This window comes from Marmota flaviventris, chromosome 7 (genome assembly GCF_047511675.1).
Source record: "Marmota flaviventris isolate mMarFla1 chromosome 7, mMarFla1.hap1, whole genome shotgun sequence".
Lineage (NCBI taxonomy): Eukaryota > Metazoa > Chordata > Mammalia > Rodentia > Sciuridae > Marmota > Marmota flaviventris.
Window position 1 is genome coordinate 958,237 of NC_092504.1, and position 26,408 is coordinate 984,644.

The 26,408-nt window shown below is 52.0% G+C and overlaps 1 protein-coding gene and 1 long non-coding RNA gene across 7 annotated transcripts in view; one reads left to right on the forward strand and one right to left on the reverse strand.

The window, feature by feature from the left end:
- The window catches only part of Pde6b (phosphodiesterase 6B), a 49,543-nt gene extending 23,675 nt beyond the window's left edge, over positions 1-25,868 (forward strand). Inside the window, exons 4-22 of one of the 2 annotated variants that reach the window (XM_027940715.2) lie at positions 14,697-14,837; positions 14,922-14,996; positions 15,452-15,516; positions 16,293-16,359; positions 16,565-16,612; positions 17,461-17,610; positions 17,862-18,005; positions 18,791-18,856; positions 19,700-19,846; positions 21,135-21,242; positions 21,501-21,610; positions 21,717-21,804; positions 22,213-22,313; positions 22,407-22,514; positions 22,767-22,830; positions 23,113-23,187; positions 24,006-24,089; positions 24,895-25,054; positions 25,765-25,868. In XM_027940715.2, the coding sequence (XP_027796516.2) occupies positions 14,697-14,837; positions 14,922-14,996; positions 15,452-15,516; positions 16,293-16,359; positions 16,565-16,612; positions 17,461-17,610; positions 17,862-18,005; positions 18,791-18,856; positions 19,700-19,846; positions 21,135-21,242; positions 21,501-21,610; positions 21,717-21,804; positions 22,213-22,313; positions 22,407-22,514; positions 22,767-22,830; positions 23,113-23,187; positions 24,006-24,089; positions 24,895-25,054; positions 25,765-25,817 (1,854 nt within the window). In that variant the 3' untranslated portion in view covers positions 25,818-25,868. Of the gene's footprint in view, positions 1-14,696; positions 14,838-14,921; positions 14,997-15,451; positions 15,517-16,292; positions 16,360-16,564; positions 16,613-17,460; positions 17,611-17,861; positions 18,006-18,790; positions 18,857-19,699; positions 19,847-21,134; positions 21,243-21,500; positions 21,611-21,716; positions 21,805-22,212; positions 22,314-22,406; positions 22,515-22,766; positions 22,831-23,112; positions 23,188-24,005; positions 24,090-24,894; positions 25,055-25,755 lie in introns of both variants that reach the window. The other variant, XM_027940707.2, reaches the window with a different exon arrangement.
- On the reverse strand, positions 1,288-8,418 carry LOC139706388 (uncharacterized). Of its 5 annotated transcripts, XR_011707929.1 has the most exons (5): positions 6,967-8,418; positions 6,132-6,150; positions 5,889-5,978; positions 5,187-5,802; positions 1,778-4,574 (listed from the first exon to the last, which is right to left on the reverse strand). It is a non-coding gene; the product is annotated as an uncharacterized lncRNA (long non-coding RNA). The 5 variants fall into 5 exon arrangements; XR_011707927.1 differs by having other exon boundaries at positions 5,889-6,150; XR_011707928.1 differs by adding an exon at positions 5,006-5,148 and having other exon boundaries at positions 5,699-5,802; positions 5,889-8,418.
- Positions 25,869-26,408: the final 540 nt, after the last annotated feature.

Genomic DNA, 26,408 nt, shown 5'->3' on the forward strand with positions numbered 1-26,408 from the left:
TGCTTTCTACAGTGGTTGCACCAATTTGCAGTCCTGACCAGCAATGTATGAGTGTGCCTTTTCCCCACATCTTCACCAACACTTAATATTGCTTGTATGCTTGATCATTGCCATTCGGACTGGAATGAGATGAAATCTTAGTGTAGTTTTGACTTGCATTTCTCTAATTGCTAGAGATGTTGAACATTTTTTCATTTGTTTGGTGATCAATTATATTTCTTCTGTGAAGTGTCTGTTCAGTTCCTTAGCCCATTTATTGACTTGTTATTTGTTTGGGGGGTATTAAGTTTTTTTTAATTCTTTGTATATCCTGGAGATTAGTGCTCTATCTGAGTTGTGTGTGGTAAATATTTTTTCCCATTCTATAAGCTCTCTCATCCTGTTATTGATTGTTTCCTTTGCTGAGAAGATGCTTTTTAGTTGGAATCCATCCCATTTTTTTGACTTTACTTCTTATGCTCTAGGAGTCCTTGTTTGGAAAGTCAGGTCCTAAGCCAACATGATGAGGATTTAGGCCTGCTTTTTTCTTCTATTAGGCTCAGGGTCTCTGTTCTAGTGTCTAAGTCTTTGATCCACTTTGAATTTATTTTTGTGCAGGGTGAGAGACAGAGGTTGAATTTCATTTTGGCACATATGGAGTTCCAGTTTTCCCAGCACCACTTGTTAAATAGGCTATCTTTTCTCCAGTGTATGTTTTGGCACCTTTGTCTAGTATGAGATGACCATTTATGTGGGTTTGTCTCTGTGTCTTCTATTTTGTACCATTGGTCTACATGTCTATTTTGGTGTTAATACCATGCTGTTTTTGTTACTACTGCTTTGTAGTATAGTTTAAGGTCTGGTATCGTGATGCCTCCTGAAAAGCCCATAATATTGGCTGCCTTTTCTTTGGCCCTTTTACCTCCTTATCTTCGGTCTCCAAGTTTTGGTTTTAAACATGTAGCAGGTCAATTTCACCAGCAACTTTAATATCTATGATTTTATAGTGATCTCTTCCTTTAACTGGGGTTAGTATTAGTACTAGAAGTCAGCCTTATATCCCATTTGTCCTGTAGGTATCAGCTTAATATCCTAAATCAACTCAGGTTGTCCTGTTAGAAGCAGTACTTCTTCAAAACACTAAGAGGCAAAAGTTATAAAGTTCTATAAGGGAAATACAAAATTGAAATTAACAAGACCAAAAACATATTTAGTTTGTTATTTTCTTTGAACCAAGAAACATAATTTCTATAACAACACTAATATATATTTGGTATAAGACACATACATTTATCAATTCAATCACATATGAGATCCCTTACAAATTTTACTTTCTTTAAAAAAAAAATTTCTGCAGGTCAGGTGGAGCATGTCTATAATCCCAGTGGCTTGGGAGGCTGAGACAGGAGGATCACAAGTTCAAAGACAGCCTCAGCAATGGTGAGGTGCTAAGCAATTCAGTGAAACCCTGTATCTAAATAAAATACAAAAATAGGATTAAGGATGTGGCTCAGTGGTTGAGTGCCCCAGAGTTCAATCCCCAATGACAAAAAAAAAAAAAATCTCTTTTAATGTTACATGTCTTCTATAATTTACCCAAAACTTTACTTAATTTTGTATCAATTTGAGATCATAGTAATCTTTACAATAAAAATCTTTTGAACATAACTTTAAATGAGGTTAAGTCTAGCCTACTTGGGAGCCATCTTAACATGGAATAGGCAGAGCCTTATCTAGGTAAGACAGGCCTCTTGACAATCCCACAACATTACATCTGAAACATGAATCAAACAAAAACTAAGAGAGCTCCTAACTTTATTTTTGTGTGAAAAGAGGCAAAAATGCTTCTGGTTTACAGTGTCAACCTTTGAACAAATCAGGCTTTTCTTGTTACCTTCCAAAAATACATTTAAATTTCCATTGTAAAGAGTAACATAAAATTTTATATAACTTATTGACAACATGTTACCTTTATCCAGTTATAAAACATCAAATGACATAAATGAATGCCAACAAATTTTTTTCTATATAAATCTGAAGGGGACTATTGGCTATGAACTATTTTAGTTTGGAGAACAGCAACTTGATAAAGTGTTCTCCAGGCTTTATGCTTTAAAAGGCCTGTAAACTTGAAGATCATGAATGCACTGACTATACAAAGAAGCCACTAATGGTTAGTGTCACAGTTACACAGATATTTTTACATTAAGTTTAGATTTTTAAAGTAAAATATAGAACCCATAGTGTATAGTAACAATAACCACAGGTCTTCCTGGGTTAGCAGTAGTAGCAAAAATTAAAGGGTAACTTTAAATCTCTTATACATTAGGAAACATTGTTAATGATCAGAAATAGACTCAGTCAAAGCAAACAGATATAAGCCAGGTCTTTAAATGGCAGTGTGGCCCTTCTATGTCAGATACAGTGTGTAAAAGAGAGCACTTAATGGAACCACCATTTGACCCAGCTATCCCTCTCCTTGGACTATACCCAAAGGACTTAAAAACAGCATACTACAGGGACACAGCCACATCAATGTTTATAGCAGCACAATTCACAATAGCTAAACTGTGGAGCCAATCTAGATGCCCTTCAGTGGATGGATGGATAAAAAAATGTGGCATATATACACAATGGAATATTACTCAGCAATAAAGGAGAATAAAATCATGGCATTTGCAGGTAAATGGATGGTGCTGGAGAAGATAATGCTGAGTGAAGTTAGCCAATCCCAAAAAAACAAATGCCGATTGTTTTCTCTGATATAAGGAGGCTGACTCATAGTGGGGTAGGGAGAAGGAGCATGGGAGGAATAGATGGATTCTAGATAGGGAAGAGGGGTGGGAGGGAAAGGGACAGGGCAGGGGATTAGCAAGGATGGTGGAATGTGATGGACATCATTATCCAAAGTACATGTATGAAGACACAGTTCGTCAACCTACTTTATATGCAAACAGAGATATGAAAAATTGTGATATATATGTGCAATAAGAATTGTAATGCAAAAAAAACAAAGTACATGTATAAAGACATGAATTGGTGTGAACATACTTTACATACAAAGATATGAAAAATTGGGCTCTATATGTGCAATAAGAATTGTAATGCATTCTGCTGTTATTTAAAAAAAATAAAATCGATTTTTTTAAAAAATGAAAAAAAAAGAGAGAGAGCACTTATTTGTTACCTTGCAGGTAAATCTACAAAAACTTTCATTTTACAAACCTTTACATAATACTTAGACAAAGCTCATACAAACATCATTCTTGGATGTATACATATCTCTAGTTACATGTATTTAGGGTGTCAACTATATTATTATACCCTAAAATAACTGTTGCTTATTTAGCCAGTTATGAAGTAATCATTTAAAATGCTTTAAAACAGGTTCAAACCCTAATTCTTTTAAGACTTAGCTTCCCTAAATAATAAAACCTAACAGACATGAGAAATTTATCTTGATAGATTTGAGCAGATCAATGTTTAGACTTTGATTCCTATCAGTAAATTAAAATTTTAATAACTTTAACTGATGGTGTTAATTATAGCCAATCTAATCACATACACAAACTTTTTGAGATTTACCTACCCTAAACCTTCTGTGACTTAGACATTCTACAACTTGTTTACATCCTTCTCTTCACCCCCTCTTTTATCTTGGACTTTAGCACAAGAATATTACTTTACCATACAAAATACTTTCTCATCCAAAGCCATTTCTTTTATCATCTAGTTTTCCATGTTAAAATATATTTACATACTTATAACTTTCTTTTCTTTTATATTTTCTAGTTTCAGACCTTTTCTTAAATTCATATTCTGAAACAATTCTTGTGAATATTTTCTGTGCATTTGATTTACACAATGCATTTCATCCCAGGAGAGGTTCAGACAATCTGGCAGGTACAAAGCTGTGCCTTAATCTTTTTTCTCTCCCAGGTGCCATTCAAGGGGTTGGAGCCCAGGGTCTGTTTGAGTTCAGCCATCTCCTTTATTATCATCTGCGTTTCTCTTACCCAAGGCATGTTGTCTTCAGTGGAGGAGGCCTTTCCACCCTCTTCCCTTTCCCTCCTTTTCTGAAACTTACTGAGAGAGTAGAACCCCAGAGTATGAGGGTGTGCCATAACGGTTGGGATTTAAAAGTGACACTTGGTTGTCTGGTCTCTGGCTGGCTTGGGTACTTGTTTGTGCAGGTCTAGTGGTAAGGTGGAGTCATAGTTCTTCCTTCTCTAAAGAGCCAGCTCTGCCTGTCCTCCAACTGGTAGTAGGACCAGAACTGAGCACAGAAAACGTCAGGCCTTTGCCACCGGGTTTGAAAGTCAGTGGAACCCCAGTGTGGGAGCGCTTGTGCAGAAGGGCCCTTGGCATCCTCGACATCTGAACAGAGAGGGTGACCTTGATCTTCTGTGGGCCTCAAAGCTGTGGGGGGGTGACCCTTAAGGCCTGACGAGGACGCTTGAGTCAGCAGAACTAGATGCCCTTTATTGATGCAGCCCTCAAAGTCCCCTTTATCTTCTGTGAGTGTCAAGACATTAGCAAGGGCTGTGGTAGAGTGTCTGCCTGGCATGCATCAAGCCCTGGCTTCGAACCCTAGCCTGACAAATCAATAAAGATACAAAGCATTAGTGACCTCATATTGAGGCCCAACTAGACCTTGGGCAGTTGGATTGAGTGTCTCTTACCAAGGCAGGACCTAGGCCCCCTTTTGTGTGTGTGTGTCCTTTCCCTCTTAAATGGAGAAACCCCAGGGTTTGGGGGGTTTTGTTTTGTTGTTTGACACTGTGTTGACCCAACTCTGGAAGCCCTGTAGACAGGGTTGAGCATCCCAGAGGAGACAGGCCAATAGCTTTCCTGAGAGCCACATGCCCTGGACAAGTTGGTCTTTGCTAGTGTCTGTATTTGCCATTTTACTCATGATTAGGGCCACCAAAGTACTGTCCTTCTGGCTGTTACATAAAGGAATCTCATTCATACAGCCAGGGCTGCTGTCCCCACCGTAACAGACCCGAGTTTCAAGACGCCTAACCTCGGAGGTAGGGGTAGTAGACAAACTTTATTCCTCAGAGGATAAAATCTTTCCCTGTAGTCCAATAAAGTAGAAACTGGCAAAAACTGAGGATCAGTGGGGCAGGATCTGAGACTAGACTTCATATTTCCTGGGGGAGGTTGCTGCAAGGCAGAGAAAGAGAAAGAAAGGGGCAACTCACTCAGGTACTGGCAGGTAGCCAGGAGGGCTCTGCTCAGAGTCGTCAGATCACACTGAGAAGTCACCTCAGCCTGGGACCCACGGGGCTGCCGAGTGAGGCCCTCCTTCCGCCTTCAGGCAAGAGGCCGTGCAGGGAGAGTAAAGCCGAGGCGGAGCTTCTGTGTGCCATCCATTGGCTCTTGGCCACCTCTAGAGACGCTGCAGTCACACCAGCGGGCAGCCCCAGCCAGAGACTTAGGGGACTTCTAAGAGAGACCTGTTTCTCGATTGAATGGATGGCCATGAAAGGAGACTGAAGCAAGATCAGACCCTCTGCAGAGAGAGAGGGACTGCAGAGTCCTGCTCCAGCAAGGCATCCCCTGAGCCTTGGCTCCGGCAGCCACACTTACCTGCTTTTCACTTTTAACAACTGGCTGACAGGGTCTGGGATTTTCGATAAAGACAATGTACAAGACAGAGTACAGGACTCCTAGAAGAAAGCAAAGTGAAAGAGCTTTGGTCCATTTCACTCACCTTCTGAATATCCCCCTGTGGGCCTCCAAGATGAAACCAGAGTTCTGAGGTGAGACCAGAGTCCCCACTCTGCCCATTGCCTTCTGGGTTCTTGTCTCACACATCTGAAGAATAAGATCCATGGACATTAACAGAAGGGAAGAGTAAACAGAGTGGGATTTACTTGAGTGAGAAGAGAGAGAACTCCCACCATGTGAAAGGGGCCTGGTAGCAGGAAAGCTCATTTAGGTGTTCCAGCTTAGGGGTGTGTATGGTTCTGGGGTGTGCGCATGGGTCACATCTGTTGAACAGGCAGGGAAAAAGTCATCAAGGCTATCGGCTGTATCCTTTAGCCTGAGTTTGGTTGGGCTCCAGGTGTGGTCTCTGCATTTGAACAAGACCTCAGCTGGGGCCCATCACTTCTGATTGCTGACCATTGACTCTTCTTACTCACCAACATTCTGATTGGCCAACTAGGAAAAAAAAATATATGGGTTAGTAGTTTCAAAAGTATCTTTGTCCTGACCAATTTAAATCAACCCTTTTTGTTAAAACTTTAAGTCCCATGAACTGAAAAGGTATTTGGATCCATTAATTAAATTTATAAGTACTCATTTATAAGCTAATTGATACTATGTTCATGATATATGGACACAAGCAGGTATGCAGACACAACACACAACACATGGGTGTTCACACATACACAAAGCAGACAGGAAGCAGAGACCTTGTAGCTTTTAAGAAGGTACTAGATCTCCACAGGTAGGAGATCTAGTATGCTGCAGGTCTCTATTAGAGTTAACCCTCTGGAAATTAAAAGACAGCCTGTCCCAGATGTCCACACCCTGACTAGACATTCAGCAGAGCTGCGCTGGGAATGCTGGGCGTGCAGTCTGTACCAGGGTGGACGTGGAAACCCAGGTGCACGTGGCCATTGGTGCTTCATGGAGTCAGTCTCACTCCCACTATCGCCACTGTGCACAGGGGACCTTCTGCTGTCCTTCCCTGTCCCTAGGCCTTGGGTCTTTACTCCCTGTTGTCTCTTGCAGTGAATCTCCCCTGTGCACCCACCCACTTTACTGGAGGTTTCTTATGACTTGGGCCCTGCTCTGTGCTCAGCCCCCTTAATGGTGACTTGCACAGCCCCCTCCTGTTCTCCTGGGGGTGATCTTGTGTTTCTCAAGGCACTCACACTCACACAACCTCCAGGATGTTCTGACCACCAAGGAAGTACTCCTCTCTCAAGCATGAGAACAGATTTTCCTGCTTTGGTCCGTGCTCAGAATTACCTCATCACTGTGGTGCTTGTTGGGGTCCTTCCTCGTGTTGCCGATCCATTTTTGATACACTTTGGATTTTAGGTCCTTTGTTGGCCTCAGGGATGGCAGCTTCCTCTGAGAAGAAGGTTGTGTGTGGCTCTGAGGCCACCACAACAAGGTGTAACTGAAATCTCAGTCCCTGTCCCTGATGCCAATTCAATAATGAGGACATGGTTTTGAGGAAAAGGAAAAAGAAGTTTTATTGCTTTGCTAGCAAAGGAGAAACACGGGGACTCCTGTCCCAGAGGCTGTGATTCTGCCCATCCAGGGGAACAGGGGGATTTTTATTTTTGGTACCAGGGATTGAACTCAGGGCCCTACACCACTGAGCCACACCCCTAGCCCTATTTTGTATTTTATTTACAGAGAGGATCTCACTGAGTTGCTTAGAATCTTGCTTTTTCTGAGGCCAGCTTTGAACTCATGATCCTCCTGCCTCAGCCTCCTGAGCTAATGGAATCACAGGTGTGTGCCAACCATGCCTGTCAGAACAGGGGGCTTTTAAAGGAGCTATTCAAAGGCTACATTCCAGGTGTACCCTCACAGGGGGTCCCAGAGCGTCCTGGTAGTCTGTTAGGATTTACTTGCTAATCTTGGGAGATATTCACTTCCTGGACCCTCTAGCAGACATCTCCTTCCTGTGGAGCTCAGATAACTCAAGGAAATCTTATTTCCTGCCCCCTGGGTTAGCGGGGGAGAGGGAGAAGAGATAAAGGAAAATATGGCCCTTTTAAAAATAAGCCTCAGAATTATGTTCAAAAGGTGAAGTGGACCACTGTTAAAAAGGCAGCAGGATGCATCTCCTCTAAGGAGTGGCTTTAGGTGCCATTCTCTTAAATGGATCTGAGCCTTGACGCTCACCCACCTGCCCTCTGCCATTGAGATGAAGCCTGAGCCCGGGAGATGGGAAACTCGTGCAAGAACTGGGCTGAATCGCCCATGCTGTATCCCTCGGCTGAGAGCCTTCCAAGTGTCTTTCTCCTCCCTTGAGTGAGACAGGAGGGATGGAGGGGGCTGCTCACGGCGCCCTCAGACCAGGTGGTGGTTGTCATGGGAACTCTTGGGCCCACGTCCAGTTGGTTCCCTTTCCCTCTGCCTGCACAGTCAGGAGATCTTCACCTAAAGGACCTTCCAGGATCCCAGAAATAAAAACAGGCATGGTCCCAAGACTGAGCTGGGGCCCCTGGCTCCCCTCGCCTCCCACCATGGTCCACACACCACCTCGTCCCCTGCCCCCGTGGGTGCAGGCTTGGGTCCCCGTTTGCAGATCTCACTGTGTCTGTGGCCTGGGCGGGAGTTGGAGGGTGCTGAGTCCTCAATCCCCATGGGCCTAAGTCATTTCAGTCTGGTCCGCACCCTGATGACCCCAACAGCAATTGCAGGCTGAGGTGCGGCTCCGTGGCAGAGGCCTGCCTAGCATGCTCAAGGCCCTGGGTTCCATCCCCAGCACCACAAAGAAAACATAAATAAAACACAGTTGCAATGTTCGTGAGGTGTTTATTCCCCCACAAAACGAACCTGGAGACCACCAGGGCTGCAGGTTCCCGTGCCATGGGCGTGTCCAGCTTGGCTCCCCAGAACTCCCTGATCTCTGTGGAAAAGCACAGTTGCTTTTGGGGGCACCTTGGCAGACACAGCCCAGGAATTCACTGTCCAGGTACAGAAATGCCATAAGTGAGTGTCCTGAGTCCAGCAACCCTGGCCCTGGACAGAAGACACTGCCAGGAGTGAGGAGGGCTGCTGGGCCCCTGACACCCTGTCCAAGACACAGCCACCCATACGCCCCAGGTGCTACTGTGGGGGCCGCCTTGGGGCTGTGAAGGGCTGCCCCACTTCACATACAGCCCTCTAGGGTCTCACCAGGGCACTGTCCCCCGAGGAGCCACATCTCAGGGACCCTGCATATTCTCTATCTGGAAGGTCTACAACCAGTCCCGTCCCACTGCCCTACCTCCGGCCTTTCTAGTCCCTCCCTACCCCTGTGCTTCAGCATCCCTCTCCTCCAACACCCTACCAGTCCACCCCCCAGCAGTCAGAGCCACACTTTACAACTCAGGTCTTGTTGCTGGGCCTTGGGGCTCCCCTGCAGCCTGGCCCCTCTCTGCACATGACCGCAGGCCCCTCTGTAGCCTGGGCCACTCTACCAGGAGCACAAACCCCAGACCACCCTGCATCAGAGAGCAAGCCGCAGGGTCCGTGTCCCCTGTTCTGTGGGTGGTTCCCCATCCCTAATCCAGGCAGCAAGTGAATTAGGCAGGAATCACAGACCTTGCAGCTCCCCCCAGCCTCTCAGGCCGCAGGCCATACTGTGGAGGCACAAGATAGACGCTGGTGCCTCCACACTTATGGTCAGCTGGAGCTCACTCTGCCCCTCCCTCCTGCTGGTAGCACCACAGGCCCTGCAGGTGCTCCCCCTGCCCATCTCCCTCCCAGCTGAGCTCCTTCTGAAGAGCTCCTGACCACTCTGTTCAGAGCCAACAGAACAAAGGAAGCCACAGCGTTGGCCCTGGACCTGGGAACACCTCTCCGTCCTACCACACCAGCTCCTGGTCACTTTCCATTGAACAATTCCCACTGCCCATCACCTCCAAAGACTGGATGAGGCCCAATGGGTGCAGTCTGTGGCCAATAGCCAACCCTCTGTGTGTCTGGGCCTGATGGCTCATACAGAGGCCTGTGGGCACACGCAGCATACCAGGACAGGCATGGAAGAGCCCAGCAACCTCCGCGCCAGGCACTCACTGGGAACAAGTGGGAGTTCAGAAATCAGGAAGCAGCAGGGAGCCTCTGAGCAGGGCCTTCTGGAATCCGCCATGATGTCTTAACTCTTAGGGTGACTCTGCATACCTTGGATAATGACTGCCTCCTGCTGGTGGGGCTCTGCTGGGGACAGACAGTCCCCATGGTAGGTGGGATCTCATGGGGCTGAGTCCTGCAGAAGCCCCACCTGAGCCACTGCTCCCAGGAACTGGAACCTGTGCTACAGCCTGCTTCCCCCCACCCCACCCACCCAGCTCTGCACTTGGCTGAGCTCAGCCTTCCCAGATTCCACATGAGCAAGATGGTGCAGCATCTGTCCCTGAACCCATTTCACTCAGGGTTTCACCTGTGACACAGAGGTGGGTTCCATTTCTTAGCTACCATGAATAGTGCTGCATCCCTTCAACATACTGACTCAAGTCTTTTGGGTAAATACCCAGAAATGGGATTGCTGGATCATATAGTACTTCCCTTTCAGTGTTTTAGGAACCTCTGCCTTGAGTTCTAAACAGCTGTCCTGATCTGCATTTCCATTAACAATGTGTCGGCTCCCTTTTCCTGAATCCTCATCAGCACTTATCTTTCATATTTTCAAAATAGCCAGTTCGACAAATGGTGATATCTCATTGTTGTTTTAATTTGCATCTGACTAGAGATGTTGAGCATTTTCTCATATATACGTTGGCCATTTGTACATCTTCTCTTGAGAAAGGGGCTATGTAATTTGGAATTTGGTAAAGTCCTATGTCTCTATTTTTATTTTGTAGCCTATACTATTTTAGTACATGCAAAAAAAAACCCAAAACCCTTTTCAGACCTATGTCATGTAGACTGTTAGAACTGATAAACAAATTCAGAAATTTTGCAGGATACAAAATCAACTTATAAAAGTACACTGTAAAAGAAATTAAGGAAACAATTTAATTTCCAATAGCATCCAAAAATATTCAGGAATGATTTTAACCAAAAAAGTGAAAAATCTGCATATTGGAAACTACAAAATATTGATGAAAAATATTGAATACAAATAAATGGAAAGACATCCCATGTTCATGGGTTGGAAGAATTAACATAGTTTAAATGTCTGTTATCCAAAGCAATCTATAGATTCAATGCAATCCACTTCAAAATTTTAATGTCATTCTCCATAGAAATAGAAAAACAACCCTACAACTCACATGAAACCACAAAAGACCACAGATAGCCAAAGCAAGCCTGACTGAGAAGAACAAAAGTGGAGCTATCACCCTCCCAGATTTCTGAATGTCTTACAAAGTTGATCACATTGTAATCAGAACAGCATGCTGCCAACATAAACACATCCAATGGAATAGGAGTCCAGAAATAAACCCAAATTGATTGGTTTTCAAAAAAGATGCTAAGAACATACAACATGGAAATAAATGGTGCCAGGAGAACTGGCTATCCACATGCAGAGAAATCAAAATGAACCTTCTCAGCTCTTATACAAGAATCAACTCAAATGGATCACAGACCTGAAATTATAAAACAAGAAGAAGAAAATGGGGAAAGTTTCCTACCTTTTGAAGTCAAGCAATAAGAATGTGGTTCAAAGCATCCTTGAAAAAAGCTGAGGCTCGAATGCCTCGCCCTCCTGGGACTGGCAGTCCCTGGCACTGGCCTCAGGCAGACCTCTCCTGCAGTCAGCCAAGGAGCATGGGTGAAGACACGCCTCATCCCGGAGACACCAGGACAGAGAGGCCGGTGTGGGGAATCAGAGGACTGGATCAAGGCTGTGCAGACACAGAGGAGCGCAAAACTCACACAGGACTGAGATGCTGAACTCCCAGCAGGCAGTGCCCTCCAGCAGGGAGAGAGGGGCCACCTGGTGACAGCTCCCCAGGAAGACCTCACAGAAGGTGCTGCACATGGCTGGAGCACTGGACACAGTGCAGTCGCTAAGATGAAGTTCATCATGCACTCGGTCAGTCATCGGCAGTGGAAAACGTGTGTAGATGTGCCAGCTGTGCTCTGAAGGGAGAAGCTGCACCTCCCTCATTGTGTGCACCGGGCACCACCTGGAAAGTCAGACAAAAGCAAGGGGGTGAGGCAGAGGCCGGGGGCAGGCTGCCTGGGTTCAGACCACTTGGACAGGTGGCCTCCCTCACTGGGCACCTGCTCCCTGGCTGTAGGAAATGACGCTGGTGAACAAAGGTGTTGCTGGTGGCAGCAGGGACCAGGAGAGAGTGTGGGTGACAGGAGACCCTGCACAGGGGTGGGAGAGAAGTCTGGCCCTTACCTGCAGTGTGAGCTCCATCTATCCCTCTCCCTGTGAGAACACACCTGGGGGACTGACAGCCAGTGGTTCCAAAGTCAGACATGCAGCCAGGCTGAGCTTACTCCAACAGGAGAGTCGACAGCTATGGCTGGCACCTGTAGACACCTTTGCAGGTGTGGTCCTGGCCTGGAAGCTCAGGGGACAGACACACAGCGACTCACACACTCTTAGGTCCACACTGGACTCCTGAGTCGGGCGACCTGGAAGGCTGGCTAGGTCCTCCCAGCATCCTGAGAGCACATCACCACTGTGGGTTTTACACCAGGGGACCCGCCAGAGCCGGGAAGCCTTCTGAGGCACACAGCCAGCTGGAGGCGGCGCTACAGCCTGACCCCTGCCATCAGGGAAAGGGTCAGCTCTTGGTCGGAGTTCTGCTGGAGGCTCTCCTCCCCAGGGCCAAGATTCTCCGGCAGCAGGTGGCTGACCACCCCGACTTCTAAGGCCTGTGCAGACAGCCACGCGGGAGCTGCTGCTACAAGCACCTGGACTCAGGCTGCTGGCCCTAGAGCTGCTGGATCACCCTTCCACTCAGGCAGCACCCGCCTCCAGGCACTGAGTGTGAGGCCTGCTCTGGCCATGAACAAACCAGGCCTCCTGACTCCATGGAAATGCGGCCTAGTGGGAGACCACAGAGAGGCACCCGTGGGGCACCAGCCCTAACCCCTGCCCCCCGAGGCAAGGAGGTATTCCACCTGCAGCTTCCTCCTGTCCAGCACCCCCATGCTGGGACAGGCGCTGTCGAGGAGCACCAGTGGATCATCAGGGAGGCCCTGGGGAAATCAGGCTGAAACTACAGAATGAAAAGCCCTGGCACAGGGCTCTGAGGATGGAGGACAGAGCCTATGCAGAGCCCCAAATGGGGTGGGAGCAGTCCCTACATACAAGTCCAGCTAGGGGGAAGGTGGGTGGGGCCACGTCAGCAAAGCCCCTCCCTGTGGAGTGGTGGGGGTGGGGCCAGGTCTCAGGAGCCCATTTCCCATAGCCACCCATGAAGGGTCAGATGCACAGTAAAAATGCACCTGACATTCTGACACATCTGCCACCGCAACAAGATTCGACAGAACAGTAGGCGCTGTAGCTACAAGAGAGTGCCTCATATTCAACTGTTAGAAAAAGTCTTCATCTAGACTCACTACCCTAGGACTGGACTGATCAGGCCTGTGCCTGCAGCAGGCACCAGGGCAACAGGGCACCAAGGGGGATGGTACTGGAGCAGTCGAGGCCAGAGAGCCATGGATGAGGCAGACCAGTTGGCCACAGCCAGAGGCAAGAGGAAGCAAGCCTGGGAGATGGTGGAGGCAGAGGGTCAACACCATCACCCCATGAGAAGAGCAGGAGCATGGGTGAGGGGAATGTGGCTCCTGGGTGGGATCCCGGAAGGCACACAGAAGAACGGTTTGAGAAAGAGGAGGGGGGCTGATGAAAGGAGTGACCTCCCTCCAGAGGAGGTGGGACATGCAGCACTGACGGGCTGGCCCCTGAGGAGAGGGAGAGGATCGCACATCGCTGAGCATGGGGGTGCCCTGGACAGGAGGAAGCTGCAGGTGGAACACCTCCTTGCCTCCAGGGCAGGGGAGAGGGGTGGTGCCCTCCCCAGGGTGCATTGTCCCTTTGCACTTGTCTCCCTCACCACTCTGGGAGTGAGAGGCAACCAGAGTGCCTCCTCCTAGTGTCCCCACCAGCACAGTGGACTGGCATGTCTGTCTTCCCGTGGGTGGTGGTATGTCCTTCTCCTCAGGGCACAAGGTGTCTGCATTCTCCCCTGTGAACTTTGGGGTGGGTGGTTGGACTCATCCCTCAGTTGCTGTGAGTGCTGCAGGAATCCATGTTTCCTTTACTCCTGTGGCTGTGTCTGAGTGTGATGGGTACAGGTGGAAGGAGGTCACACTTAGCTTCAGAGGGTGGGAGAGCTGGCTGTGGAGCCAAGGGCTGTTGACCAGCAGTCCTGGTGCAGGGGGCTGAGTGTGGGAGGCACGGGCATCCCTGGACACAGCGGAGCCCGTGTAGCAAAGGCTGAGCGCTGGGGAGAGGAGACACCCAGGCACCTTCACAGATAATAAGGAGGCTGAGATGCGTAGTGTGAAGGAGGCTGGGAGCCAGGCTTCACCCACATCTCTGAACCACGCAGGCTGGGCTGAGGAAGGGAGCCAGAGGCCAAGCAATCATGCTCAGAGGGAACATATCAGCAACCCATCTCCCCTGTGCTGAGACACAGGCTCTTGTCCAGTGACTTTACATCTTCAAACCCCAGCCTCCCCGAGGCCAACTGCAGAGTAGGCAGCGGGAGGCACAGCCATCAGATTTTTGTCTTGCAAGCCCAGAGCAATTAATTTCAAATTTCACTCTCTCCTCCCTCTGAAGTTTCACTCATTAACCAAATGTGAGGCCAATGCTGGGCAGTGCGTGGCATGACCAAAACCCAGAGACCTTGTCACCCTGTGGATCCCTGGGTGCCTCTGGGTCAGGAAACAAGAGTCCTATGCTCAGATGAAACCCTGGGTTGCATACAGGGATCAGTGTCCTCCCAGGCTCTGTTGTCAGATGTCCGTGTGCTTCTGTGTACCAGGTATGAGTCGACCCCAGTGCTGCCATGGCCAGACAGCTGGGGTCTGCAGGTCCATAGGTGTGCCACCCCCTCCAGGTGCTGCTCTGGTCAGCCAACAAGGTGTTTGAGGAGCTGACAGACATCGAGAGGCAGTTCCACAAGGCCTTCTACACAGTGCGGGCTTATCTGAACTGTGACCGGTACTCTGTGGGCCTCCTGGACATGACCAAGGAGAAGGTGAGGTCTGGTGCTCTCGGGAGCCCTCCTGCCCAGCCTGACCCAGCTCCAGGGTGACTCTCTCCTCTCTTCTCCTCTGCCCAGGAATTTTTTGATGTGTGGCCTGTGCTGATGGGAGAAGCCCAGCCATACTCAGGCCCATGCACACCCGATGGCCGGGTGAGTGGTGGTGGCAGGGCCACACCCAGCTCATAGCTTGGATTCCCTGGCTCCAACTCCAGAGGGAAGTGGGGCAGGGGACTCCTACCCGCCTGCCTGTCTGCCATCTCCCCACTGCAGCCTGCCTGCCTCAGGGTGGGATGGCTTCACCAGCATGTCCCCTCATAAGACACACACACACATGTGGCCAAGTGGTGTTCAGGGTCCAGGGGGACAGAGGAAGCTGGCTCTAAGTCAAGTGTGCAATGTGTATCCCTGACCAGGCACACAAGGTGAAATGCCGGGTGCGGGCGTGTGAAAGTGAGTGTGAAACACTTGCTTGGGGCATGTGTCTGTGGACGTGTGTACCTGTCACCTGTGTGTGTTGTGCACATGCATGTCAGGGTAGGGTGTTGGCTCCCTCCCCTCTCGAGGAGCTGGGCCAGGACCCCACCCTGTTGTGTTTTGGTTCTCAGGAAATCGTCTTCTACAAAGTCATCGACTACATCCTCCACGGCAAGGAGGACATCAAGGTCATTCCGTAAGTGCCGGGTTCTTGCAGCATCAGCATCAGTGGGGTCCCCCAGACCAGGCCCAGCCTTTGGAGCAATGAGTTCCCACCTGGCCTGTGGCCCTGAAACTTGGTCAGGGCAGCTGCCTCCTGTTCAGAGCCAGCGTGGAGGGACCTGGGAGGTGAGGAGGGAGTGGCCAGCCTGAGCACTTGGACATCCAGAGTAGACATTCAGTGGGATCAGGTAAGCTGTGTAGGTGGCTTAGAGGTCAGTGTGAAGGGTCTCTTGGTTGGCCAGCCCAGCGGTCTCAGATGGAGCCCCAGAGGTAAGGTTGACCTCTCACCCTCAAGAAGTTCAGTACAGAGCTCAGGCTAGAGGGACTGGGGAGGGGGTGCCCTCTTCACTCCTACACTGTGTGGTCAGTGACCCTATGACCCATAGGCCTGACAAGACCCCACCCCAGGCTCCAAACAGGCACAAGGATCTGGGTACCAGGCCCAAGTAATTTTGGCCAGGACTGCAGGACAGGTGGCTGACACTGAGTCCCAGGAGGCTGACTGAAGCCACAGCTTGAGAGCTATGCATAGCTCCTCTGCACGGGGAGCAGTCCTCGCAGAGTGAGAGTCCCCAGCTTGACAGAGTGAGACGAGCCTCATCCTCTGGCCTCCTCCAGTTCTCACCAGGTTCCCAGCCCCATCCCCACCTCCACCTGAGCTCAGAGAAGGGCATGATGTGAACAGTCACTTGCCTTCACAACCAAAAACTCAAGTGTCTATCCATCTGATCCTTTGCTTCCCTCCCCCAGCACACCCCCAGATGATCATTGGGCCCTGGCCAGCGGCCTTCCAACCTATGTGGCAGAAAGTGGCTTTGTGAGTGCCGTGACCCTGGACCCAGACCTGTGCCTGCTGGTGCTTGATGCTTGCACACCCTGCCTCCCCCACCCCTGTCCCTCCTGCCACCCTTTTGCTTTGCTAAGAAGTTCACCTCTCTCAAGCAAGGCTGGGCTGGTGAGTGCGGTCAGAATCAGTGTGCATGCAGCTGCTCCAAGTGACACCAATTCTGATCCTTTTCCAGATCTGTAACATCATGAACACCTCCACTGACGAAATGTTCAAGTTTCAGGTATCTGTCTAGTCATTGATGGAAAGAGTGTGTTTCACTTAGGAAAGAAAGCATTTTAGTTCAGAAATGATAGGCTGACTTAGTTCTTGCTGCTTAAAAAACTGCTTCAGTCCTAGTGGCTGATGAGAAGCATGAATTTGTGCTCTCAGATCTGCAGGTGGGCTGGGCTCTGCTGAGGCTCTGTTGGTCTTGTCTAGGCTCCACTGGGCTCAGCTTATCTTGGCAGGGCTCAGCCAATCCTGCCTGGGCTCAGCTGATCCTGTCTGGGCTCACTGGATGGGCTATGTGGGTTCAGCTGGGCCAGGCTGAGCCCCAGCAAGCACTTCTCTGCTCTTTATGTCTTCATCTGGGGACCACGGGCAGGGCAGGCTCTTTCTGGGGAGGTCACATGGACTGATGGGAACATGCTTTGTCTCTCAACGCCTCCTGTAAGAACCAGCCTACAGTCCCTATTCCACCATCCAGGCCCAGTGTCTTTGGGACGGCAGACAGGACCAGTTACATGATACGCAGGGCCCAGTGTAAACTGGAAGTGTGAGGCCCGTGTCCAGCAGTCGTGGACAACATCGACAGCAGGGTGGCCTGGGGCCTTCTGAGAGGGGCTTCTGTGGGACTACCACCCTCACATGCCCAAGAAGCCAGCTCTCATGGGAAAATACCCTCCTTAGTTGGAAAAATCATGACACAAAGACCATAGACACCAAGTCCTCAGACAAGGTGGGGGGTGAAGAGTCAGCAAGGAGCCTGTCTCCAGGCCTGAGGGCGGCACAAATCAGGCTCTCTCCCTGGGCAACACGCCTGGCCCTGGCCAGACCCAAGGCCACCCTCAGCTCTTCATGCCCCTACAGGAGGGGCCCTTGGATGACTCTGGGTGGGTCATCAAGAATGTGCTCTCCATGCCCATCGTCAACAAGAAGGAGGAGATTGTGGGGGTGGCGACCTTCTACAACAGAAAAGACGGGAAGCCCTTTGACGAGCAGGATGAAGTCCTCATGGAGGTAAACCAGCAGAGGGGGCCCTGCGTGATGTATGACATGCCCGCAAGTGGGGTGCCTCCCTGCATTCGGCATCTCCCCAGCACTAGGGCAGGGAGAGTGCGGATAAGGGAAGACTGCGAGGCCTTGTCCCTGAAGGCCCCACTGGAAGGCGCTAGCTGTGCGGCAGGTGGCCAGGCAACTGCCCACCGAATGGTCAGCAGGGCTCCTCAGGGGGCTCAGAGAGGTGGGTGACACTGCTCTTCTGTCTCCAGTCGCTGACACAGTTCCTGGGCTGGTCGGTGCTGAACACAGACACCTACGACAAGGTGAACAAGCTGGAGAACCGCAGAGACATCGCCCAGGACATGGTTCTATACCACGTGAGATGTGACAAGGACGAGATCCAGATGATACTGGTACCGCAACTTGCATTCCACAGTGCCTTTGCACAGGGAGGCAGGCAGCCCAGCCGGGGACGCATACTGGGCCGACCCCAGGCACTGGCCTGGCACCTGCCCCAGGACCTGCCCCAGTATCCACATACTGTCTGCCTAGGCCAGGGCCCCACACACTGCCAGCCCAGCCAGCCCTGGAACCTGCCTCTGCACCCACACACTGCCCGCCCAGCCCAGGACCTGCCCCAGGACTTGCGCCAGCACCCACACACTGCCGATCCTGTCCAGGGACCTCCCCCAGGACTTGCCCTGGCACCTGCCCTGGGACCTGCTCCGGGACCCACACACTGCTGGTCCAGCTCCGGGACCTGCCCTGGCACCCACATACTGCCTGCCCAGCCCTAGGATCTGTCCAATGCCACGGGCTCAGCTGCGGATGGGTGTGCCCAATGCCCTCCTGCCTATCACGCAAGGCTCCGTCATCCATGCAGAGTGCTGAGATCAGTGCCAAGAGGCAGGAGAGTGAGTGGTGCACACGTGCACACACAGACACACACACACACACAATCACGCACACGTACACAGTCACACACACTGGGGCTCTCAAGCACCTGCTCCCTCCCATGGGGGTGCCTATCTGTCTGGAATCGAGGGTACCCTGGCCCAAGGAGATGGCTGCCCATCAGTATTCAGAGGTCCCTTTGTCCAGTGTGCTCACGTGTGAAGGTGATGTGGTCCCTCTCTCACTCAAGGGGTGAGAGCAGTGCCATCTCTCTGTCCCATGACCTGCCTGTTGCTCCCTTTAGCCAACGAGGGAGCGCCTGGGGAAGGAGCCTGCTGACTGTGAGGAGGATGAGCTGGGGAAAATCTTGGTGAGGACCTGTCTCTGCTCCTCAGTGGGTGCTGGTAGCTCCTGCCAGCAGGGGAGTTCCCCTGGGACAGGATGCCATCTCAGGATGTTGGCTGTCATCTACATGGGCCTGTGGTCGGGTGTGTCTGCACTCCTCAGTAGACATCTGTCTACAGGACCCTGGCTCTGAATCTTTCTTGGCCAGTGTGTTGAGCTCACGTCCAGCTGGGGCTGACCTGACATCTGCACTGCCAAGTGCATCTGTATGCCCGCCTGTCTCCTCTGTACTTCCAGAACTGTCCACGCTTTAGTCTCTGCAGGCATGACTTGGACCAAGTGTCCATCTGTGCTGCCCCTAGAGGAGGGCCAGCACACACAGCACACACAGACATATGATTGTGTGTCTCCCAGAGAACATCACAGATCACCCTGGCAGTCGTGTGACACCTCCAGCTCTGTCATCTGTGTGATTTACCACTGTGTGGTCTTGGAGCATGTGATCATTCTTGACAAGTTATGACTGTCCCCAGTGTCTGTGTCACCTGTGCTTGTGTGAAAGTGTCTGCCATGAGTCTGCATATACGTGCCTACGCCTACCTGCGTCTGTCCATGTGTGCTTATCTTTTCCTGCACACATCTGTGTTTGCTAGTTTGCCCCCCCGACATCATTATGTCTGCTCAGCTGGGTGGGAGGAGAGGGAGGACGGTCTGAGTTAGGGGGATGTGAACATCCCAGGCCATAGGCTGAAGATCACACTAGAGATGCCCAGGGCATCTAGCTGGAGAGAGGGTTCTGAGAGGAGGAGGGATGGCGAGCAAGTAGGGCTGGTGGGCCTGCCTCCCTCAGCTCACAACCCCCCTGCAGAAGGAAGAGCTGCCAGGGCCCACCAAGTTTGACATCTATGAGTTCCACTTCTCTGACCTGGAGTGCACTGAGCTGGAGCTGGTCAAGTGTGGCATCCAGATGTACTATGAGCTGGGCGTGGTCCGCAAGTTCCAGATCCCCCAGGAGGTGGGGACATGGTCGAGGGTCCCTAATCCCCTGGGAGGTGGGAGGGCATGGTTGAGGATCCCTGATCTCCAGGAGTTGGGGGGCATGGTTGGGGCTCCCAGATCTTCCAGGAGGTGAGTAGAATGTGGTAATCAGTGTCCCGGGAAGTTTTGGGGACATTTTCTTGTAAAACCACAAAGTATGCCTAGAGTAGATGAATGGATAGGTGGATAGACAGATGGAGAATGTGTGGATGAGGCTTCCTGGATGGAAGGGTGGATGGATAACTGGGTAGAGAGACGGACAGATGAATGGATGGCAGATGGATGAATGGATGTGGGGGGTGGGGGGGGGTGATGGACAGACCAGTGGAAAAGTAGGTGAGCGGGTGGATGGAGTATGGACAATGGAAGGGCCAGTGGGTGGGTGGGTGGACGCACGATGAGTGATGAGGGTATGGTTGGTAGATGAATGGTTGGTGGGTGGGCAGGTGGACAGATGGATGATGGGAGGATGGACAGAAAGTTTGACTAGTAAGAATCCAGGCAACCTTCTCACTGGGTGCATCCCTGAGCAGTAGTGAGTTGGCGTGGGGTGCAGAATGGAAGCAGCTCCTCACCCAAGAAGAAAGTACCTAGTGTCCCTTGGGTTTGGCCACAGGTGGGCCCTGGAGGGAAGGGGTGGCTCTCTCAGCTCTGGGCCACAATTCTGCTCCACCTGCAGTTTTCTTGCTCTGTCCTGCATCCAGCTCCACACCTGCTTCCCACAGCCCAGATGAGGGAGTCTATCACCTTTCCTCATGCTCCTCAGAGAACAGGAGCCACAGGCTTTCTTTTTTTGGAAGAAGCTTTAGTAAATACTAAGGGAAAACACAAAAGAAGAATTTATAGAAAATACTAACAGAATAAAAATATTCCCAAATAATTTTCTGACCCCAAATATCACAAGGGAAGCAAGAGGCTCCTCTGAGCCCCAATGATAACTGCCTGCAGAGTCCCTACCCTTCTGTCCACAGACCACATATCTGGCCCATTCAAATATCCACACCTAAAACTGATTCTTAGGGTCTCCTCGGGGTCCCCTCCCCAGTTTCGGGCTGGGCCATAGGCCAAGGCACCAACTCCTAATGGCTGCAGCCAATCTTAGCTCTTCCCACCCAGCTCAGGCTTCCCACCACCCCTGCAGGTACCCAAGAAGCTCAGGCAGTTCCACTGGGAACTAGGGGAATGGGAGGCTCAGGGGACCAGCCTTCACACATGAGGTTTGGGGATTCAATGCTGATCAAAGACCTGCATGTCCTCTGCCCCAGGTCCTGGTGCGGTTCCTGTTCTCTGTCAGCAAAGCCTACCGGAGAATCACCTACCACAACTGGCGCCACGGCTTCAACGTGGCCCAGACCATGTTCACACTGCTCATGGTGTGTGGACAGGGCAGGGTGGGCAGGGCACCACAGCCATTTCCACCTGCCTGGCTCCTGGGGTGGGAATCTTCCCTAGGCCAAGGGAAGGAGGCAGCCCACACCCTCCAGCCAGTGCTTACCCAGCCGGGCTGTGGGCAGAGGGCCCCTGGGCAGGGGAGCAGGAGGGGGTCCAGCCCACAGATACCCCTGCCCTGGCCTGACTGGAGCACGGAGCTGGGCCAGAAACAGCACCCAGGCATGGACATGCCCCCACAGACAGGCAAGCTGAAAAGCTACTACACTGACCTGGAAGCCTTCGCCATGGTCACAGCAGGCCTGTGCCATGACATTGACCACCGAGGCACCAACAACCTGTACCAGATGAAGTAGGTGCCTGGCACAGCCGTGGGTCACCTTCCTGGGGTCATCTGCACAGCTGGCCTGGCCCACTGCCTTTCTGACTGCTTGCATTTTGAATACACTCTGTAACAGATCCCAGAATCCCTTAGCCAAGCTGCACGGCTCCTCCATCTTGGAGCGGCACCACCTGGAGTTTGGGAAGTTCCTGCTGGCAGAGGAGGTTGGCCCCTCACTGGCTCCGGGGACCCACAGGGCTTGGGTGGGTCAGGGTGGGTTTGGCTGCAAGAGACCTGTGGCTGTGTGAGGAGCCAGGACAGGTTCACAGATGGTGTCCAGTGGGGTAGGCCTGGGGCTTTGGGGTACTAGGGCAACGGGCCCAGGACTCTCCCTGTGAAGTGAGGTGCAAGGCCTTCTAGATCCAGAGCCTATAGCCACAGCAGAAGCTGCTCAGAGCTTCTCCCTGTGTCCACAGGGAGGGCAGAAAGCTGGGAGGGAAGGGGGCTGCCCTCCCAAGGAGCAGGAGCAGGCATAAGCCTGGCGAAGTACACAGGAGCCTGGGGCAGAGGAGGTGCCTAGCCTGAGAGCTGCAGCCAAGGGCCCTGTGCAAGCCTGACAGTGACACTCGCAGAGCCTGAACATCTACCAGAACCTGAACCGGCGGCAGCATGAGCATGTGATCCACCTCATGGACATCGCCATTATCGCCACGGACCTGGCCCTCTACTTCAAGTGCACACCCCACCCCGGGATGGCAGGGGCGGGAGCGGGGGCATGTTGGTGCGAGACTCGCCACCATTTGCCCTCCCTCCTTCCTGTGTCCAGGAAGAGGACAATGTTCCAGAAGATTGTGGATGAGTCCAAGAACTACACAGACAAGAAGAGCTGGGTGGAGTACCTGTCCCTGGAGACGACGCGGAAGGAGATAGTCATGTGAGCGCACTCCCTCCTGCAGACCTGGGAGAGGACCCTCAGGGACAGCACTGCTGGGTTTGGAGGAGCCAGTGCAGGATCTAGGGTCAAATGGGATGTCCTTGGTTTCTGGCCTTTAGCAACCCTCACTTCACTCTCAGCTTCCCTTCCTTCATCTTCGATCCGGTGCCCCAGGACTAGCGCCTTCCCCAGGCCGTCTCAGGAGCCCAGGACACCAGCAAGAACTCATGACTCTGCTCTGTCTGCCGGCAGGGCCATGATGATGACTGCCTGTGACCTGTCTGCCATCACCAAGCCCTGGGAAGTCCAGAGCAAGGTCAGGCCTGGCTGGCCAGACCCAAACTCACCCTTCCAGGGCCCCTGGGTCTGCATCTGGGGAGCCTCAGAGGGGGGAGAATGCAGCTTGCAGTCATGCTGAAGGCGGCCATGGGCCTGCCAGGGTACAGCAGTGGGGGTGCCTAGCGCCTGAACCAGCAGAGCCTGAGAGCTCCAGGTGAAACTGCACCACGCCACCTTTGTGAGGGCCCAGGCTGGGGTGCAGCCTTAGGGCAGGGCCCGAGAGCACAGAACCAACTGCGCTGCCTTTGTGTGCCACCAGGTTGCTCTTCTGGTGGCCGCTGAGTTCTGGGAACAAGGTGACTTGGAAAGGACAGTTTTGGATCAGCAGCCCATCGTAAGTGTTGCTTCCAGAAGCTTCTGCCCTGATGAGGGGACAAGACCCCATTGTGGTGCTGGGGAACAGGGACTCTGAGGTCTTTGCCTCCTGTGTGTGGTTGTGCCACATGAGAATGGATGGCTTCACCTCTGGTGAGGTGGAGTGCAGGGCATGGAGGTGGTCTCAGGACCAGAAGCCAAGTACAGGCAGCTCCCAGATGTTCCCCGGCCAGGCAGGATGGCCCCAGGGACAGTGTAGGGCAGGGAAAGCCGGGGTGAGAGTCCAGGGCAAGACCAGCATCCGTGCAAGAAAGGTACGTGCAGTGCGGTCAGAACACACTGCTAGCACAGGACAGCTCCTGGCCACCCTGCTCAGCCCCATGGCACAAGATGGGAAGTCTGATCCCAAAGCCAGATTCAACCAGCGCAGATGGCTGTCTGAAGCAGGCTGCATGCCAAGTATAGGCTCCACAGCACATCTGGGTTCTGGTCAGCTTAGTGACAGGCCAGCAGCTGGGGCATAAGGGCAACACTGGGGACAGTGCCCTGTGGACAGAAGACCCTTAGATGAACCAGCAGTATCCCACATGAGGGTCAGAGGCTCAGAAGTAGGAAGGGGCAGCCTGGGCAGCTGGCAAGGAGGGGCATCTTGGCTCTCTGCTTCTAGGCCAGCTCTGGTAGCTGAGCTTGGCCCTCTATGGGCTGCACCTTTGCCCCTGGGCTCTGCTCATTCTCTCTCATGAACGTGTTCACTAGAGTGTAGGGGTGGGTGCCAGCTGGGGCCTGAAGGGCCTGAGGAGATGGCACTGGGTAAGCTGCCTTTGCTTCCTCCACAAGCCCATGATGGACAGGAGTAAGGCGGATGAGCTCCCCAAGCTGCAGGTTGGCTTCATTGACTTCGTGTGCACGTTCGTGTACAAGGTGGGAATCCCCGGGCCGTGGGTGTTGACAGAGCAGCCAGGAGCCCACAGGGGGGTGGGCGGGACTAGCAGTGACCTCACAGCAGGAGGAATGCCTGTGCAGACTGCCACCCATGGGGGTACCTCCCCCCCAGCCTCCCCCCACCTGCTCAGCCATGGCGTGTACTCATGCCTGCACTGGGGATGAGACCTGCCACCAGCCGTCCTTAGAAGCACCAAGAATGCCCCCCCAACCCACCCCGCGAGGTCTCTCCTCAGGGACCCTGCCTCTGTGGGGCCCTTGCACAATGGTGGGCACCTGTCTTCAGGGCAATGACTGCTACTTGCCTATGGGTTCCTTTGTGGGTGTCTGTAAGCCCTCAGGAGTGGGCCTGGGTCTGCCCATCCCTGCTAGTGTGCCCTGCCCACATGACCTACAGAACATGGGAATGCAGCCATGTTCCTGCCCAGTGGCCAGGGACCCAATGCCCTGCTGGGCCTGAGTTCTGTTGTTTGGGCCTCTGAGGACACAGGGAGGGACTGGGAAGACACTGACCTGGTGGGGGTCTGACTGACCCCCTGACCAGGCAATGCCCCACCCCCCTCTCTAAGAAGGGTGCTATTTGGCTTTAGGTGAAGTGGCCCTGATCAGCCACTCAAGCAGGGTCAACATGGACATGTCCTTTTAAAGTGGCCAAAGGTCACAGTCCAGCAAGGGTGACTCCCTCTGCCTTCCTCAACTCCATCCACAGGGGCTGGGCAGGGAGACCACCATCCTAGCCCTCCAGGAGCAGAGGGGACACACATGTGGCTTCTGTTTCCTCCAGGAGTTCTCCCGTTTCCATGAAGAGATCCTGCCCATGTTTGACCAACTACAGAACAACAGGAAGGAGTGGAAAGCACTTGCTGACGAGCACGAGGCCAAAATGAAGGCCCTGGAGGAGGAGAAGGAGGACGAAGAGAGTGTGGCGGCCAAGAAAGGTCTGGGCCCTGGCCAGCCTGGGGCAGGGACTCGGCTTACCCCCGACAAAGCTGTGAGACTTAGGGAAAGGAAGGGTGCATGCCCAGCGGCCCCACGGGGGATGCCGTCCACAGTGGGGAGGTCACCTGTACAGTGACAGAGCCAGGAGGGTCTCACTGCTCCTGGCTGAGCTCAAGTCTCTCCAAGTAACTGCGCTGCTGCCCTTGTAAAGGGAAGCAGGCTCACTGCACTCTCAGCAGCTCCCTTCCACCACCGAGGAGTCGAACCCTAAGTAGCTTGTAAATTGCACCCACATGCCCATGCCACCCTCAGAAACCAAACAGCAAAACTGGAAACTAGTGAGCTGCGCAGGAGTTAGTCCTGCAGTGCCCACAGTCCTGTCACAGGGCCTGACTCAGTGACAAGTCAGCACACCCAGATCAGAGCCTCCATGCACTGTCTGGCTTCCCTAGTCTGGGCCTTGTTACTCCCTGCATGCTGTGCCATGGGGTAAACCAGCATGAAGAAGGCAGCCATAGGGTTGTGGGAGGCCAGGACTGAGAGCAATCTTGGTGTGGTGTCAAGAGAGGTGAAGCACTAAGAACAGCTCAGCTCCACTTAACCTGCTTGGGCTGGCCAGACCTGCACTCCACCCTTTCCCTGAAGGGGAGAGAGCACACAAAGCAGGAGGGCGAAGGCTCCCCACTCACCCTGTTTTCTCTCACAGTGGGCAGAGAAATCTGCAATGGTGACCCAGCACCCAAGTCTTCCACCTGCTGTATCCTGTAAGCCCTGGTCTAGGGGACTGCTAGCTCCCTCCAGGCCCTCAACCTCTGGAACATGGGCTCTGCCTCCTGCACTTTGGAGTAAAAAGTTAGGAAGCCAAGAAAATGACTGAAGACAGTTTGAAATATTTTGAATTTTTATAAGGTTTTTTTAATAAACTTAAGCAAACTCTCAATAATTTATTAAAGAGTATAGCCTACATCACTCTTTTTTGAATACAGTTCCCACAGAGATCTTTGAAAGAGGCCTGTGAACTGTCTGAAATTGCTGAGTGGGGACGCTCAGAACTGCACGGATGTATGTACACAGGAATGTAGCATCCCTGTCTCACCTGCTTCAGGAAGAACATGCCCAAGAATTCAGAATAAAGCACAGATCAAACTGTCCATTTTCACACACTAGTCACTGTGGGGGACACAAAAGAGTGCTTGAAAGCTCTGCCAGCAAGCTCAAGGCCAGGACTAGAGCGCAGTCAGCTGGCAGTGGTCTGTAATGAACACTGGAGGGTGGACTTGAGGCCAAGCTTCTACTGGCTCAGACCCTGCACCAGGGAGTCTTAAGGAAGAACTGTTGCCTCTCATGACTTAATATTGG